This window comes from Notolepis coatsorum (assembly GCF_963971535.1).
Source record: "Notolepis coatsorum genome assembly, chromosome: 3".
In the NCBI taxonomy this organism is placed as follows: Eukaryota; Metazoa; Chordata; class Actinopteri; order Aulopiformes; family Paralepididae; genus Notolepis; species Notolepis coatsorum.
Genome location: NC_140167.1, coordinates 37,124,691 through 37,143,908, shown reverse-complemented (window position 1 = coordinate 37,143,908; position 19,218 = coordinate 37,124,691). Strand labels below are relative to the sequence as shown.

The 19,218-nt window shown below is 46.1% G+C and overlaps 1 protein-coding gene across 1 annotated transcript; it reads right to left on the bottom strand.

Moving 5' to 3' along the window:
* Positions 1-2,327: 2,327 nt before the first annotated feature.
* On the bottom strand, positions 2,328-19,198 carry exoc5 (exocyst complex component 5). The gene is made up of 18 exons (XM_084311605.1): positions 19,029-19,198; positions 18,526-18,620; positions 14,113-14,260; positions 13,744-13,938; positions 12,296-12,360; positions 12,064-12,092; positions 11,800-11,909; positions 11,450-11,494; positions 10,804-10,944; positions 10,634-10,716; positions 9,673-9,882; positions 8,644-8,791; positions 7,653-7,761; positions 6,319-6,439; positions 6,136-6,222; positions 5,682-5,790; positions 4,914-5,129; positions 2,328-4,368 (listed from the first exon to the last, which is right to left on the bottom strand). Exons 1-18 carry the CDS (start codon positions 19,053-19,055, stop codon positions 4,180-4,182), a joined length of 2,127 nt encoding a protein of 708 aa, XP_084167731.1. The 5' UTR covers positions 19,056-19,198; the 3' UTR covers positions 2,328-4,179.
* Positions 19,199-19,218: the final 20 nt, after the last annotated feature.

The window sequence follows — 19,218 nt, the reverse complement described above, 5'->3', positions numbered from 1 at the left end:
GGCTTGGTTCAACATCAGTGGGTCAGGAGGGCCATGGGGCCCTACAGATGTAACAGATGTTTGTTTAATGTTTACCCCTGTGAATGGACACCTCGCCCATCTGACTCTGTTGCTTTCTATCCTGCTCTATATTTATACATGACTGGTAGAAAATACCAAAGAATAACTGTAATAATGTACTATATAGGCTCCATATGTATACATGATCTGTTCAATCTGCATGTATGTACAGATGAATGCATGGCTGTATATCAGTATGTATTTCATGTACAATTGATATACAAATACTTTTTTTTACAACATTTGCAAAGCGGTACTCTCGACTACAGTGCGTATTTCTAGTGGGGAAAAGCGTGTGGATCCTACACACAGAGGCATGTTTAGTGGATTGTGCGAGCAGAGCCTGGAGCCCTCAGCTAGAGTGCCAGTCTGTTCCTGCGGAGCAGTCAAACAGACGAGCCCGGCCAAGAGCGAAGCACAGCACCGGCAGAGAGCCAGGAAACGGCTCCGGAAAAACGCTCCACAATGGCAGAGTATTAATAGAGTTTTTTATGGCAGAGAAAGAGAGGATGAGGGGGTGTGGTTGGGGGGTGGGGGGTGAAGAACAGCACATTGGTTTAGCGTCATCAAAAGGCTGGTGGTGTGTATGATTATATGAATCAAAGGAGGGCTCCGTTTAGCCTCAGCAGACCGGGCCTTCACAACGAGGAGAGCGCGCAAAAGGAGAGGAGAGACTTGGCACTGCTCACATCCTGCTCAGTGCAGTTCCAGGCTGCCCAAGACTGAAGGTGGCATGGCACCCGGTGCCATTTTGGCCGTGGCACCGATATGGGCAGGAGGTCAAAGCCGGGGCAACATCTGCATTCGCATCAGAGTGCCTGGCTGTGTGCCTGCCCCACGACTTTCACATAGAGAGATATCCTAGAGAACAGCTCTGGAAGGGACCTCAAGTGTAGTCTGTGGATGTCGTTGTCCCATCCTGTTTCAGTACACACCATTCTCCACAGTACTACTACAGAATGGATTCATGCATCTTGCTACATGGCTGCCACCTTGTTTTTTTTTGGTTTGTTATTCAACAACTAGAATACAGTACATTATCCTGTTTAAAATTGACATGAGCCAGTGAACTTTACATGTACCTGGTATCAGTAATCAGATTCCTATGCAGGAAAGTCGATTGAGGCGTGCCGCGTGAATACAAAACGCTGTGTAATGTGGGTGATAATTACCTGACTAATTTCAATAGAGAGGATCCTTTAATACCCTCCCAGGCCGCCTGCTGTAGCTCCACAACCTGAGTCATCTTCCCGATGGCGGGTAAAATAAACCAGCGAAATTGATACAAGCCGCCAGCAGACTAAAAAGAGCAAGTGCTAATCATTATGCATCATTAGGTGAAGATTTAGCTTAAACGTGTTTAGCAGGAATTAAGCAAAGCTGTTGTTGACATGGATTGACTGCTGTAATGCTTTATTGTCAGTGCTCCAGGAGTCTGAGGGAGGGCCGGCATAGTCGAGGGGGAGTGATGTGCTGAGAGCAGGGATTTGTGGGACGCTGGAGGACTAGCTGGGTTTGTAGTTAGTCGACAAACAGGGAATGATGCTCGGTAATCTGGCGGAAGAGAGGCAGACAGGGATACGGGTGACAAGAGACCGCCGGAGGGAGGGGTGAAACAAGGAGCGGTCCGAGTGGCGCGAGGTGATGATTCTATAGGTGTTGGAACAGCTGAGACAATTCACATATATTTGACAATTAAAAGATCTGTACTTGAAAGAGATGATACCATACCCGTGTACGCAACGCCAATATCTTCTTGAGCATTGTGAGTTGACAGGTGTGTGACTAATTCAATATGGATCACTATGATGGATCAATATAACGGAAAAAGTTGCAGTCTTGCATCTGAATGACCGCAGGAAAGCGTGCAGCTTATCAAGTTTCGGGTGGAAATAGTATTTATGGATGGAAGTAGATAAAGTGAGACTCCTGCGGAGGGACAATGGTCGCGGACAACCCGTTTGAACAGACTGTAGTCGAACACAAAACACCGGCGGTCAGTTCAAGCCCGGACAAGCCTCCCTCCTTCTCCCCAGACACCCCTGTGTGTCTTTATACGTCTGAATGTGTCGTAGGCGAGAGCTGCTCAAACGGTGCGCCGGATGACGAGTAAGAGAGGACAGTCTTATCCGGCGCTCCAGTGTTGACAGTATTGTTAATCTCCTCCACCTGCTCAAACAGCCCCCTAAAAACCACATCCCTCCCCCTCCCCCCTCTGCCCGGGCTCCAGGGTCCCTGGGGGCCCCGGCTGCGCCTCTGCCTCCGTCTCCACACCAGTTATCGTCCCGGCCGGGCTCCGCTCCCCCGACCCCTTCCTGCGCTGCACACATTAATCGCCGCAAAAACAAATAGTTTTCGAATGTTTGGAAAAGGCCCAGTGTTTGCATCAGGGCCTAACAAAATAATTTTTACAAGCTACCCAGTTGTGATTAGGGCGGAGAGAATTGAATTCATGTGGCATTGATAATATTAATATTAGCCTAATTAATTATGTTGTTTGACTTTGCACAGCACAGTGTGTACCTTCTACACAACACCAGCCAGGCGGAGCTGGACTGAGCTCTCAGCCGTCTCTATCTCGCCCACTCTCCTCCAGTCCATGACTACTGCACACATTTCATCAACCAGGACATATCTAATCCCCCTCCGCTCTCTCTCTCTCTCTTCCTGGAGTCTCAGAAAATAACTTTTACTTTGGTGGCAAGAATCCCTATGAATACCAGATGACTTCCAACAGAAGGAGGGGGATGATGACTGTTCCATCTCACTTCCAAGTGACACTGGAGCGAAGAGCCAGTCAATCCAAGTCATCCTTTCAGCTCAAGTCACTTTGCTAACTTTCAACTCACACGGCTCCCCTTTTGTGAACGATACTGGTAAAAAAAAAGGGGGGGACTATAGTAAAAACACAACTTTTTTTTTAAACTATTTTTTTTTTAATGAATCGTTGATTAAGGTAAACAGCGGTACACTGGGATCAGCTTTAGCATAGCAGACAGTTTCAGGCATCGGGGTTACACGATGACGTTACGGCCTCCTTGCTTCAGCGCGGAGAGACGGTGACACTGCACCTCCCTATGTAAGCCGTGTGTGAAGACGTCCGCTCAAGTTTATCTCCTTTTATCAGCGGGGGTCAACATCTCAATGCGCTCCGACCCGGAAAACGTGGCTGATCCTGGTCACCGGCGGGAGAGCGCTGGGTGCACCGGAGCACCTCTGGATGAGCAGGTGTTGATCTGTGCAATTACAGTGACAGATACCCACTGACCCATCCCAACCGGTCACCTGGGCCTACGGCGGACCACCCAGACCCCTCTCCGAGTGGTTCTCAGCCCCCGCTTACAGCTCACGTCGCGGCTCTCGGCGGTGATCCCTTCGCCTCTGCTCCGAGGTCAGAGGTCAAGGGGTTTAAAGAGAGGCGGTCATGTGTCCGTCTCTCTCTTCAGCCAGACACGGCTCTTGTATGCATCTCATGCCTGGGTCGAGATGTTGAGTCAAGAGTCAGTGTGGGTTCCTCTTGGTCTCTTTATGAGGGGTAAGTTGTTCCCAGCGGCTCTGTGTTACCACAGGGCTTGAGTTACAGTCTAACCTTCCCTTTACAGCAGCTTCTCAGTCACATCTGTGCAGCCACAGAATAGATTTAGATATTTGGCACAATCAAAAGTTTTTTTTCTCTCCGTTTACAGTCAAAAGCACTGAAATCAATCTCGTCCATTTATCGATAATATGTCAAAAATGTCACATGGATTGGTGTTGGATTAGTATTTAAAAACTAAATAAACAAACAAACAAATGGCTCAGTCAACAGACATTTGAATTTCTCTGTGTTTGGAGCAAAAAAAACTAAAAACAATAATCAAAAAGGTAAAATGCACATAATCCCAGATTGAAAGGAGGTGGTGGTTTTACTGGTCTTACTGTCTAATGATGGACAAAGCAATCCTGGGGGAAAGTCAATGTGCGGGGGGGGGGTCAGGGAGTCCGCCCAGTATGGAAGGTGCATTCTTTGAAGCAGGGAATGGGCGGCTCCAAGGTGCGTCTTCTGAAAGCATGGGGGAGGAGGGGGGGCTAGTGTGATTGGACGGAGGGCAGCGAGCGAGTCGCTAACTAACTCGGTCATTAACTGAAGTGGCGGCCCAGTCTGGACGAGCGGTAGTCCACCCGGAGCTGAACGAAGGCGTGCAGGAGGTTCCGGTCCAGGTTGGTCAGCTGCTCCCCCGAGCAGACCTGCTTCAGGTTGTCGGGGGCGACGACCAGCAGGTTACAGAGGGCGTGGAGCGTGTCGAAGAGCTGCAGCACCAGGAGGACCTGCGGGAGAAACGGAGAACGTGGTGCTTTGACATACAGGGTTCTGAAAGTTACTCACCAAGCAGATTAGCTAGCGACAAGGGCTGCACCCTATTGGTCGATTATTTGACTTATTAATAGGGTATTTTTTTCTTTTCTATTAATGTTTATCATTATGGTATTTATTTTGTATTAATACGGAATGAATTTTGTCATTGGTTATTACTGGAAAATTACAATCTCTGGTACGACCAATATCCACAAATATGCTGTGGTAATCAAGTCCTTCTACATAACTACATTTCTTTGGAGAGGGACAATAATGTGGGTTTACAGGTTTAAACAGATTAGTCAACAAAATGCTATGACCGTCAACTAAGAATCTCTTCAGCCGAGACCCGACTGGCCGCACGTGTTCAAGGCTCTTCACAGGATATCATACGCCAACAGTTTTTACTCTAGTGTGATCCTTTTTTTTTTAATATATTTTTTTTTACTCGTGTGACTCAAGTTCGGCGTCACCGTGCCCTGTGGTCCCTCCGTCTCGTGCCTGTGACCCCCCTCACCCTGAAGTCCTTGGCGCAGCGTCGGTACTCTGCCACGTCGCAGATGGCCAGCATGCCTCCCATGGAGCTGTAGCTGTACTGCTGCAGGTGCTCGTGGATGAGCCGGTGGAAGCGCACGCCCAGCTCCGTCAGCACCGTGTCCACGTTCTTTCCATCCATGGACTTCCGCACGCGCTCCACCTGCCGGCTCACGTAGACGCACACCTTGGAGCAGGCCTGCGGGACGCAGGGGGGGGGATGCTAATTATCGACAGGTGTGTTCCACCTCCCTACATACTTATGGCTCTGCTGAATCACTACGAAGGCATGGGCAAAAACGTGTCACTGTATATTTGTACAGAGAGAAGTGTGCAACCATCATCGTTCTTTCATTTGGCAACAAACCGATGGCATCTTTTTTTTGGGAGTGTGTTCTTTTTTCCACACTGCTAGCCAATTCTAATCCAAACACTTCCTGTGTTCACTCAAGAAATAATCAGTCTGGACAACGACCCATTTCCCCGACAACAACCAGGAAGTTGTCGACATAGATTTCAGAATATTTAAGAAAGGAGTCATGGTGGTGCTTTAGAACGCTGGCCACCATGGCAACCTGCGAGTTGTTTCTTTCTGCAAAGCAGTGACTAAACCTCTGCAATATATAAACCTCGTCTTCAGTCAGTCTCAAAACTAACACAAGTACAGTAAATGCCTGCTTTGCCTTCACGGTATTCTCATTCGTTTTGTCTTTGCATGTGAGTCCATAGGCCCAGGCCTTGCGCGCCTCACCGTGGTGTACTGGATCATGACGTTGTTCTCATCCTCGGGCCTGAAGTCGGTCTTCCTCTGCTCTGTGGCCAGAATGTGCTTCATCTGGCCCACCATGCAGTTCAGCGTTCTGGGCGGGTAGGGACGAAGACGCAACATCAGACATGCTAAACCAAAACCTAATCTCGTAAATGGTAAATGGACTGCATTTATATAGCGCTTTCCTCCAAAGCGCTTTACAATTTATGCCTCACATTCACCCACATGCAAGGTGCCAACCTGCTCATCTGAAGCAGTTAGGGGTTAAGTGTATTGCTCAAGGACCCTTCGACAACACTGCTGAGAGGAGCCAGAATCAAACCGGGAACCAATCCGATTACCAGCCGACCGCGCTACCCCTATATTACATTATATATTACATTACTATCACATTATATCATGTGTTGGTCGGTAGTCCAGTCATGAACTTACTGACCTGTCGATCCCCGTGTCTAGCTTCACTTCCATCTGCTCTATGACCTCCTTCTTCTTGTGCAGACACTCCGTCAGCTTAGGAGAGGAGCTGGAAACGGGAGAGAAAGAAAATTAAGAATTCTCACATCCAACTAAAATAAAAGTCACGGGTCCATGTGACGAGCGGATTATGATTATAACGAACCTTATGAGTGGCATGAGGTGGTCGTTGAACTGCTTGTCAAACAGGTGGAAGATAGTGTTGGCCTGGTGGACCACATCCATGAAGTACAAGTTGGCGTTCTTGGCGTCAGCTGAGGGGATCGCTGTAGCGGAGGGAGAATGAGAACTATTAGGATTTTATTTGATTACGGATCCCCATTAGCTGTATGCCACAGGATGCAGTGATGAGACGGATAAACAGCGGGTGAAATGAGCAGAGAGCGACTAGAGGACATTTGAATCCTAATATCTATCCATTAATATCTATCCACATCTGTGTGTACATACCTGCACATAATCCTTTTACATACACCTTTTACACTATATCTATACTTACCCTTACTAGTTACACTGCTGACCAGTATGACTACTACCATACTGTCTTTATACCTGTATCACTGTGCATATTAATATTACAACTATGTACATACATCTGATTAGCACTACACCCAGTAGTACCAATTAATATATATATATATTTTTTTGATCCACTTTTTCTCCCATTTTCTATATTTTCTCCCATCCCAATTTCGTATCATCCAATTCAACCCTCCCCTGTCACGAACGCTGTTTCTTGCCTCCCACAAGCCGGCTGCAATGTGGACTAAGTCATACATAGCACAAGTCCCCTCCGGTACTTGAGGTAACAGCAGTCGCATCTTTTCACCTGCGCAGCTCGATCTCTCAGTGGTGAGGAGTAACGCGTGGGAGGCTCACGCTGCCCCCGACACTTCCTGATTCCACTGCGCAGGCGCACCAACCGACCTGTAGGAGTCGCTGTCCACAACGCCCGATCCCCACCCATCAGTTTCCCACCCCCTAATACGGCCAATGTGTATTAGTACGGACGACCAGCTAAACTGAAAGCAAATGTGGAGCGCTGGGCTCGAACAGGCGAGCCCAGCGTCTCCAGATTTCGTGGCGAGCGCCTTGCCCACTACGCCACGTAGCCGCCCCAATTAATATATTTTATACCCAGTTTAATCGCCTGTACATTGTATATTACTATTGCACTCTGGTTGGATGCCAAACTTCTTTTCGTTGTACTGTACTTGTGCTGTATAATGACAATACATTTGAATATAATATCATCTACGTTGCTGGGCCACTTGTCTGATATCATCTGAAGCCCTGGGGCTCTTGGTTCCGTGCTCCTGGCGGATCTGAACCTACCTGAGAGCCCTATCTCCAGGGCGGATCTGAACCTACCTGAGAGCCCTATCTCCAGGGCGTATCTGAACCTACCTGAGAGCCCTATCTCCAGGGCGTATCTGAACCTACCTGAGAGCCCTATCTACAGGGCGGATCTGAACCTACCTGAGAGCCCTATCTCCAGGGCGTAGTCCATGTGCTCCAGGCACAGGTGCTCCACCAGCAGCAGGAAGATGGAGAAGGCGTTCTTGGGCAGGTCAGAGGGGTCCGACAGCTGTGTCACGACACAAAAACAAATCTCTCAGCCCAGCGGGATTTTCCTTTGTACACAGTGATGGAAACGGAGAGCGCTTTATTTCAACTCCACACAACCTCATGCTCCCCTCCTTCCATTTGCTTTATTTTCCCTGGCTGCCCACTGGTTGCTTGTGCTGAAAACAAGGCCAGCATGGGGAAAGCAGGCAGTGCTCCTGAGAACTGCACTGAGTGTTGATAGTCATTTTAATATCTCAATTGTATGTCAAGTTAGACCGCGCTCTCAAGATACGACACTGGGTGCTGAAATCCCATTAAGTATTATATAAAAGAAGCAGTGAAGCCAGACCAGCACTCTCAGGTTCAAAATTTAATGGCAGCCTGAAACAAACATGTTTCGGAATTACATATTCCTTCGTCAGTGTTATAGCTTGCCTATAGCAGGCTGCCATTAAATTTTGAACCTGAGAGTGCTGGTCTGGCTTCACTGCTTCTTTTATATAATATCTCAATTGTAGAAAATTTCAATTTTGTAACTATAACTGCATAACAAATTTTGTTGGCAACTGTTATTTTCTCTCTGTGTCTGTATGTATATATCTGTAGTATCTGTCCGTCTGTGTTTGTGTCCATTTGTCTCTGTCAGTCTATCTCACCCACTCTTAGCCACTCTGCCCCTACAGGTGGCTCACAGGCATGGCACTTTGTGTCAGACCAGTTCAATCTATGAGAGAATGCTTCCCATCCAGGACACTGTGTCCTTGCGTAAGTAGGACGAGTGTGTTCTGCCTGACGGTATCATTATTTTGGTTCTTGAAGTGGTATATTTTTAGATGTTTTAACCCTGTCACGGCCAGCCAACATGGAGGCGGCGAGGATAAAGAGTGCAGCGTAGCCTCACCCTGTGGCACCTCTCGAAGGCATGGCGCGTCTCCTGCAGCAGGTTCACCACCACCTCTTGGGAGAGGAAGGTCTCTCCGTGGGTGTCGATGCTGGAGCCCAGAGGCAGGTTGGTACGTTGCCTGAAGCGCTCCTTCAGCTCCTGGATACTGCAGAGAGGAATGGCCTTCATTATCACGGTTAGTATTAAAACCTTAATGAATAAGGAGGCTTGACGACCAATTCACAAAGGTTTATTCAAAGATTCAAAACCTTTCGGCGTGAGAGGGTTATGCTTTCCAATCCATTAACAAAATAACTAGGATTGACTGCTCAATCATTAGCAAATAAACTCAAATGTCTGTTTACATTTTAAATTGACTGGATCAAAAGTTAATTGATCGCAAGTTAAATGAGCAGATGTTTGCAGTATCTATATATAAACGATGCATTCAACTTTACATGATGAAAACAGAGGAAAGGAACTGAGGGTGTAACTTACATCTAAGAGAATAAACGCGCTGCCCGCACTCACAGGTATGCTTCATATATGCAGAGCAGAATGCCTTACAGCACAGGGACAATGCTGAGGAAGGCCAAGTGCTGAAACACATTCATTTCTTAATTGCTGCTGTGCAATAAAGAAGCACAGGAACACATCTCGGAGAGAACAGACACTCTGCCATGTTCCCGAGTCTCTGCACACGGACCTCTTTGAAAAGGTCTTGGGAGTCCAGTTAAAATATACTTCATTAACCCCCGCGGGGGAAACGATTCCTCTGCATTTGACCGCATCCTAACCACTTAGGAGCAGAGGGAAGGCACAGACGGACGCTGGGGACCAACTACAATTGTAATGCCAGTACCTTTGTCAAGGAGAGAGGCAGGATAGTGTCTTTTGGTGCGGCAAGAAAGCCACCCCCCGTGAGGCAACACCACTACCCACTGTGTGTGTGTGTGTGTGTGTGTGTGTGTGTGTGTGTGTGTGTGTGTGTGTGTGTGTGTGTGTGTGTGTGCGTGTTAATTGTCGCCTTGTCTATAATATCCTCACCTTCCAGTGCCGATGGGGCGTTTCTGGTGGTTTTTGGAGTCGTAGTAGCGCTGCAGGATCAGGGCACTGCGGTTGCGGAGGTACTCTCTCTCCATGTCGATGTAGCTCTCCAGGTAGGAGGAGAAGATGTTCTTGATCAGCTTGGACAGGAAGGTGTGCTTGTCTGAGCCCAGATTGAACTCTGTCAGCTTAGCAGCCAAGGACGTGGTCCTGGAGGAGAGGAAAAGACAACGTGTTAAGGTCGGGATGAAGGGTATACCGCGGGAAGTTGTTGATATGTATTTACACCGATGACTGCGTTCACGCGGGCAGATCAACATCCAGTTGATATTCAGCATATTCAAGTATTCCGTGTTGCCGCATTTAAACATCATATCCTGTTAACAAAGTTAAGTTCCGTTTTCCATGGTAACTCGTATAATTATCAGTTTACTCCTATTGATATTAGTGACTGGGGTATGGAAATGCTTGTAATTAAGAGTATTTAAACACCCTTATACCATCCCAAACCATGATATAAGATAGTATTTAAACACCCTTATCCCATCCAAAACCATAACCAGGATATAAGAGATTATTTAAACACCCTTATCCCATCCAAAACCATAACCAGGATATAAGAGATTATTTAAACACCCTTATCCCATCCAAAACCATAACCAGGATATAAGAGATTAAACACCCTTATACCATCCAAGAGCATAACCAGGATATAAGAGATTATTTAAACACTCTTATACCATCCTGAACCATAACCAGGATATACGAGATTATTTAAACACCCTTATACCATCCAGAACCATAACCAGGATATAAGATAGTATTTGGAATACTGTGCGATGAACTGTCACACAATCATTGTCAACAAGACCGATTCCTGTGCATTCACTGTATTTGACGAATTAACCATTTTCTTTAAAAAAAAATAAAAGGGAGAGAAGGGGAGGAGCCGGTGAATTACTTGGTGTAAAGGTCGTAGAGGTTCTTGAGGTATTGTTCCACATCAGAGTGCCGCGTCTCGTCCAGCTTCTCTCTCACATGGGCCTGCAGACACAGAGGCAGGTCAGTCAGACAGGAACAACACAGAGCTGACAGAGAGAGGCGCAGAGGAATGGACAGCAGCAGACACACCTGGAGTTTGTTCTCAAAGATGTTCTGGATGAGTTTGGCCATGACGGCCTCTGGGCTGCTGAAGACCTCTCCCACCTGCTTGTTGACCCTCTGGCAGAGAGCCGCAGTGTCTTCAAACACGTCGTTTTTCAAGTTCGCCCCCTGGGCACAGAAACAAAATGTTTAAAGGGATAGTTCAGATTTACCATATAGTCCTCCGTCAGCACAATCCATGCTGCTTCTCATACCACCTCCGGCTAGTTGACTGAACGTAACTGAAATCTACATCACAGGGCATAATGTAACATAGGAAATGTATATCCCGGGCCATATTTTATTCGTAGGCTTATTTTTATTTGTGACTTTTTGTTTTTGTCTACCTAAATGTTTACTGTTTACTCTGAGCGATTTGTAGTGCCAGATTTCATTCAGGATGAATAAAGTATTTCTATTCTATTCTATAATAACCAGCTGGAGGTAGTATGAGGAACAGCATGTGCCGAGAAAGGATTCTACCGGTCAACAACAGCATTGGTAAAGTGGGCAAATAGGGTTAGGAGTCTCAAAACTCTGAACTATCCCTTTAATCCTGTGGAAGTTACTGGTCCAGAGAAAGGAGTATATAAAAGGATTTGATGAATTAAGAAGTTGAATAGTGTTTCCTCACCTCCTGACACTGCTTGATGTAGACGTCCACACAGTGTGCATAGCCCTGTTACACAGAGAGACAGAAGGTCGCATCACTTCCGTCTGTGCAAATATGATGCGACATCTCAAGAATGACAACAAACTGATTTCACTGACGTTAGTACATGTTGCGTGAAATTGATTGATTCAAACCTTTATTTATACTCAGGTGAGCTCTGAGGTGAGGCCACCTCATTTACAGAACTGCCGAGTGTACAACCAGATAAAACAAAACAATGTGCAGAAATGACTGGACACTTCATGTACTTCAAACTAAAATGTATCTAATGTAGTGCATGGAGGGGGGAGTGCTGGGTGTCTCTGGGTCACCTTGAAATGTAGCAGGACCGCTGCCACCTCCCGCATACGTCCAATCTCACCCCTGCGCTGGGCAGCCGTGAACTCCTGGATCAACTGCCTCTCCAGGTCATGGTACTTACCTGGACACGCACACACACATGGACACACAGACACACACATGGACACACAGACACACACACACATGTTGTTGATGAGCATTCTAATGTCCTTGTAATCTGAAATGTTAAGTGCTGATAGTATCGGGGGCACATAGGTTTGAATATCATGACTCACTTGCAATCTTTGCCTTAACATCTGCAAACCTGTCAGGAAAGAATATAATAATTCATTAAGGAGACAGTGGACGTTGAATTGTATAGCCTGCGTGCATGTTTTCTCTCAAGAAACACTGAAGCATTCTTGATACAAGATTACACTGTGAGGACTAGACCGTCTCCCTGCGCCTCACCTTTCCCATGCATGATAGCGCTCTTGTCTAAAGCTGCGTCCAGGAGGGCCGACTCACCTGTCAAACGGCAGCTCCTGGGCAATGAGATGCAGCTTCTGAATGATATCAGCAGCCTCCTTAATCTGAGGAGAGAGAGAGAGAGAGAGAGCGAGAGAGAGACATAGAGAGATGTGGAGAAGAGAGGGAAAAAGAGAGGACCATGAGAGATGGACATCCAAACAGAGAGCAGGTAGGCCCACCGGCAGCGTCTCCACTTGGGGGGGGGGGATCATCATTTTAGAGCCCCCGTCCTCCTCCTCCTCCGCCTCCACATGTTGGCCATGGAGCTGATAACAAGCAGCCGCTCACCTGAGTGTCGGTAACAGCAGCAGCAGCGGCCCTGACTTAGCAGCACATCCAACTCTTTATTGGCATGCCTCCTCTGAATGGGCTGTAATCCCACAGGAGCCTAAATCGCCTTCAATAATCTGTCCGGCCAGGGATATCTGTCTAAAAAAGGGGCCCTGTCGAGAACCCCCCACTCCCCTCCCCCTGACATACACGGCGGCTGAAAAAGCCCCAGACCTACGAAAGGCCCGCCGTCCGCAACTCCTCTGTTCCCGCAGATGCCTGCCTCAGCTAACATCATTACTCTGCTCCCGTGAGGAGGATCCAGCCTTTCTGCTCGGCGAAGGTTTTCTAAGTATCTGTCCCCCAGCTAAGATTAGCTAAATCCCATGTAAGTAATGTAGCCGTCTCCCTGCAGTCAGGGTTTAGCAGCACTTGTCTCCTCGCTGGCGGCCCAGCCCTCCCTTTCAGAAGGATTAGCAGAGCCTTCCCCCCCTTCAGCTATTCACTCGCAGCTTTCCTCTTTCCCCCTCGTCTGGAGGTATGCTCAGGAACAGGAATCTGGCCACATATTCCCGCACGCCTCTCCTGAAGCCTAGCCCGTCTCCGGCTCTCGTCGCCGGGATTGACCTCCCAGACTCCCCGCTCCGCTTCCACTAATGATGTTCCCACTAACATAAATTCATCTGGAGCATCCCGATCTCTCCACAACCAATTACAATATTGCACTATCAAACTTTCAGGGTAATTTGTCTAATATCAACTTGGCCCGCGTGTAGGTGGGGAATAAATGCACACACTTATCTCCTTCTAAAAACCCAGTCTTTTCAAGCTCCCTCTTGCTGTAATCTAAGATGAGGACCAGCGGCGGCAAACAAACTCTCCCTCACAGACACCCTGCAATTAATGCAATTAAGTCTGACATGAGCATGTTGACACCCATGCTAGTCAATCAGCCAGCTATTGTCAGAACGCAAATGACAGTTTATTAATCCAAATTAGCTGAGGGATCCAACTAAAGGGATAAACTTGACAAATTAATATGGATGGTTTACTTTGTAATCCTGTTCGCTCACACTTTACCTCCAGCAGTGTGTGGGAGGGGCTGCCAGGTGGCTAGCGGTTACATACACTAACGTTAGTGTGCGCGGTTGGGTACGTGAACGGTGTTTACCGACCTTGTCTGGGTTGTTGAAGACGTCGCTGCGGAGCTCTCCGTCTAGGAACTCGTTGAAGTAGGTCATGAGACGCTGAGCCTCCACGGCCCTCTGCCGAGGCGTGTTCACCCCCTCCAGCTGGTCGCCGAGGTGACACACCTTGGTCGCCACATAGCTGATGTGCTCGTCTAGCTCCTGGAAGTGCTGAAAAGCGACCTGCGTGGAAACAAAGAGAAAAAAACTACACTTTGTAAGTGAGTGACAAATTAGAGAAAAACCTCTGTATGTCACAGGGTTTGAATTCATCAGTCGTCCATTAGATAGCCAGCGATGTGATGGATGACGGATGTGCAGTAGGTGACACACTGTGCATTGGGGAGTACATCTCACCTGGTTGCTCCTCTGCAAGTCTTGTACTTTGTGGGCAAACTCCTTGGCCTCGCGGTGACACTGATGTTCAAGCTTCTCCACCCGCCGCTGGATCTTCTCGTCGAGCAGCTTCAGTTCCTCAATGTGGTTCTCAAACTCCTCCAGTAGCCTATAAGAGCAAAGAGGCTTTATGAGCCACTCTGCATTGGTCTACAAAACCAGGAGCAATCACAAACTAAAGGTAAAGCACACCAAGAAATATATATATTTTTAAAAATAGTACCTTAGTTATGGGACAGTAATTGGGGAAATGCAGGGTTAAATCTGTCCCACTGACCCCATGCTTACTGCTAATAGTTAGCGCTTAATTCCCGGGTCCCCAGACTTTAAGGAGCTCTGAAAACTAGGGAGCTTCGTCAGCTGCATTTTAAGTGTCATCAGGACAGCAGAGCAAATGTTCTAAGTCAGCACCACATTTCAGAGTAGGAAACGTCCCAAAATGATGAGTATATAATCTCTTGACTAATTCCCCCGGCGCTGGCTACAGCTTAAGGACATCTCCCATCCCTTCCCCAACACACACTCGTTCCCTGGCTGGCAACTCACAGTATGGTGGCCTCCAAAGATAGGTTGTCTCACGACTCCTCGCCGAGGTTTAAATAAGAGCTTGCGAGGAGGTTGTGGACGACAGTTTTGTGGAGGAAGTAGATAAAGACCGGATGGATCTACAGTATAGTTAGGCTTTTTTTTTTTTTTTTTTTTTTAAGGACCTACTGTACTGTATGCCGTTTGTGCTTAGCAGACACAAGTTGGTCCTCCAATGTAAACACAAGACCAAGCAATATTGTTGAAATCCACGTAAAAGGAAATTAAAAGCAGGCCACATTTCTTTACACACACACACACACACACACACACACACACACACACACACACACACACACACACACACACACACACACACACACACACACACACACACACACACACACACACACACACACACACACACACACACACACACACACACACACAGGGGATTATTCACACAGGGGATTATTACTTCAATTAGGATCCTGGTAACAAAATTAATAAATCTGAATAAATGTTGATCACACAGATTCAAATGGAATATCAACCCAAAATCTATTTGAGACTTAGCGTTATAGCTTATTTTGTTTGTTTTGTGTCACAAAACTAAATTAAAATCACTTGTTTTGTGTATATGAACATGTAAGCCGATTGTCACAGTTCCTACAGACATTGGGCTTCATAAAATGGATAAAAGCATCAGCTAAATGACTAAATGTAAATAAGCATTTCAATTTATAAGATTCAAGAGTCAAGAGGTTTATTTGTCACATACATACCAGGGCATACAGTGAAATGCGGGTGGCAGTGTTTCCCATTAATTACCTAGACTGTGGCGGCCCACAAGTTCAAGCTTCTTTTCTTTCTTTTTTTTTATCCACTTTTTCTCCTCCTGTTTTTCTCTGATTTTCTCCCATCCCAATTGAGTAGTTATGCCAATTCCCCCCTCCCCTTCCTGGTCGTTGCTCGCATGTGCCCCCCACTGGTCGGTCTAGGGAGTCCTGAAGTCTATCAGATGCTTCCTCCGTCACATAGGAGACAGCCAGCAACCTCTTTTCACCTGCCAGCGCGGACTCTCATTGGTGAAGTGTAACACGTGGGAGGTCACACTACCTTCACCATATTCCTTCTTTGCTGTGCAGGCGCCCTGACCGACCTGTAGGAGTCGCTGTTTACAACGACCAGAATACCACCCCACTGGCTTCCCTCCCGCTGACTCTGCCAATTGAGCCAGTATGACGGCCGGCCAAGCCGGAGGCAACGCTGACAGCCGGATTCGATACCGGTGTCTCTTGCGTTGGTGACGAGCGCTTAGACCGCTGCGCCACCCAGACGCCAAGTTCAAGCTTCTTTTCATCAACTGACAGTGAATGGGGAACGGGAGCTGGAAAAACAGAACAAGTAGCCTATCGTGTGCATGTTACATTATGGGCTGGGAGAACTGAATAAAGTCAAACCAGGAGGCGGCCATCTTCATGCCCTTGGATTCACTGTATTAGTCTGATTTAGCACAACTGAATGAATGAATAAATAAATCGGAGGACATAAAAAGTTACATTGACGATCAAAACTAAAATACAACTATGTAATCTGAGAAGTATGGTTTTTATTGGCAGAACATCTAGTTCATAGGTGTCAAACTCACGGCCCGCGGGCCAAATGCGGCCCGCCACGTCATTTGATGTGGCCCCCCCAAGAGCTCTAGTTTATAAAAAAAATTAAAAATAAAATGTTTTACATTAATCTTGGGTTAAAAAATAGCGGTGTTAAAATAATTGTGGGTTAATGCGTTAATAAAGCTTTGACAGCCTTAGTTATTACACATACATGTGTGTTGAACATCTGAGGTATTGATGAAGTAACAAAGGAAAAAAGCCAAAAGCACTTACTCCTCAGACATTCTTTGACAATTTTACAGCCCAAAATACAAAAAAGATCCAGGCGGAATAGGTAACAAAGGGTTGAAGAAATATTGTCTGAACTGTCAGATGCAAGCTGGCTGTGTGACATAACCGAGCATCTCGCTCAATTGAATAAGAAGCTGTAGGGACGCAAACAAGTCCCACCCAAAACTTGACCAATATAGTTGTGAACTGAGACAACCCTTATTTTGTTATTTTTGAGTACAGTTACAGTTGTGTGTTCATGCAGACACATAATAGCAATTTCATTACGAATTGAAAATGGGGGACCCTGATGTAAACAAGTCGAAAGTCTTTCTCTGGTCTGCATCCCCTTAACAATTGTGTGTATTGAGCTGTACTGTACTGTACCCATTCTGCAATCTGTTAATTAAAGTTAATTAAACTATCTTCCATTAGTTGGATGTATGGCCTCTGCAAGGTTGTGTGCAGCCATTTGTTTTTGTAACATCTGCTACATCTGTCCCACGTGTTCTTTGCAGCTCACAGGTGTTAGTTCTGCCCCTCTTGACTGTGACAAAAAGGTTTTGAACAAACTTAATGTCATAGCTTGTATTTGATGATATTCTTCTTTGTTATTTACTTGAATGGTTTGATCATTGATTGATGGAGTAATATGGGGTTCTGATAAACTAAAATTATTTGTTAAAATAACATAAGCTAACATATATTTTTACATCTATGCAAATGCATATGCAATATGTATAACTTGAATAAGTAATAAATACAGAAACAACATGTTTAACAATATGTAAATGAGTAGCTACATTTATTTTACATTACATTAACATTTATACGGTCTTTGGCCCTTTGAGGGCAACCATAATGCTGATGTGGCCCTCTGTGAAAATGAGTTTGACACCCCTGATCTAGTTCAACATCAAGTTCAACATCAAGTTGTTTGCTTGTCTTCAGGTGAGAAATGTCAGGTCTAAATTTTTTACAGGGATGCACCGATGCTACTTTTATACTGCAGACACCAATTCTGAATACATTTTAAAATGATAGGCTCATACCTAGTACAGTACAGTCCAATCCATTACTTTCACTGAACAGTACAGAATAAGACCATTAGTTTGGGGTCTTTGGTTATATGATTATAAATGATTGATGAGATATACAGTACTGTAATTCTTCACCATTACGATATACCTAACATCTTTCTGTGTGCCAAAATACTAAAAGTCTAGTTGCTTAAAGTCAGGTTATGTCGCTTTTGGTGTCAAGATTTTAGTTTAGGGGAAGATTATACAGGCCGATATCTGACAGCAGTACTGGTATCGGTGCATCCCCAGTTCATTCATTGTTATTGTCATATCCAATATTGTGAAGAATATTGTCTGTAAGGTAGCAAACGGGTTTGAATATAAATTAATATGAGACTATGGCACTCAAGGATATCAACAAAGTCAGGGATAGGAATTGGAACATGATGTTGAAGTTGGTTGACTTGCTTTTCTTTACCATAAAGATCTGAGGAATTGAGATGTGTGCTGTGGATGTCAGTGGCGTAATGAAGATGTCAGTGATATATCGATTTTATAGGAAAGCTCATTTCTTGTTATTAGTCATTATAAATAGTTATTATAGTAGATTTGCAGCGGCTGACAGTTGCCTCACAGCAAGAAGGCCCTAGATTCAAACTCCAAGACGGGGCCTTTCTGTGTAGTCTGCATGCTCTCCCCGTGTTTGTGTGGGTTTCCTCCGGGAACTCTGATTTCCTCCCCCACCAAAGATATGATAGGTACACCTCTGCCATTGCCCTTGACCCCAAGGTACTGGTATTACAAATGGAGTTGGTGCCTGTCTGTGGCCAAGCAAGGCTCCTCTGTGGTTAGGATGGGTCAAAATAAAATGCAGAGCAATAATCTCCCTGTGGGGATTAATAAAGTACAAGTTAATGTTCTGGTATAATAACTACCTTTTAGGGTCAAAGGCCTCAGCCCCTCCTTTAGATCCTCCCCCAGGTGTTCTCCAGGCCAATCTCTCGATGTACTCGTCTGCATCAAAGGGCTCCTGCACGACAATTGAACAAAGTGTCAACGATGACGAACCGGTGATCCCGTTTTAATACACGTAAACAACGAGCAACACTTGCCATCTAAACGGTACCGTTAGCTAACGGTAGAATAATAACACATCTAGACGCTAGACAGCCGGTGAAGTGAACACAATAACGGTACAGTTTACGTTAGCCAAAACAAACGAGCTGGTAACGACAGCTACCTGCTATCTTGGTTTGCCGTACAGAGCAAACAAGCTGCTCAGCTTTTCGTGACAGATGCCGATGAGCCTCAACACACGCAGAAGACAAACAAGTAACAAGTCAAGGAAACATATCAAGCTAAACGTTGTTACGGGCTAGGTTGCTAACACAGCACTTCTCCAGTAACGTTACTGCAGCAGTCATTTTATTAACGTTACCTCGAACAGTTGAGCAGTCGTTGCCATGTTCACTGTTCAGCCAGCGATGTGGACAAATACAATCTAGGCTGGGGCACTGCGAGTCGGCAATAACGCCGACATACAACTCGATCTCCCGAATTTTTGCAGTTTTGTCCTTTGTTGACAGCTAGCTCCCAGCTAGCTCCTAGCGCTAGTTCGCTGTCCCGCT

What these genes read in the sequence shown, in the direction of transcription:
- exoc5 (XM_084311605.1), bottom strand. Translation starts at nt 19,055, where the DNA reads ATGGCAACGACTGCTCAACTGTTCGAG. An exon ending in TCTTTGAGAACAAACTCCAG is followed by an intron (nt 10,717 to 10,803) that starts GTGTGTCTGCTG and finishes CTGTGTCTGCAG; the next exon opens with GCCCATGTGAGAGAGAAGCT. An exon ending in CCTTCGAGAGGTGCCACAGG is followed by an intron (nt 7,762 to 8,643) that starts GTGAGGCTACGC and finishes GTCGTGACACAG; the next exon opens with CTGTCGGACCCCTCTGACCT.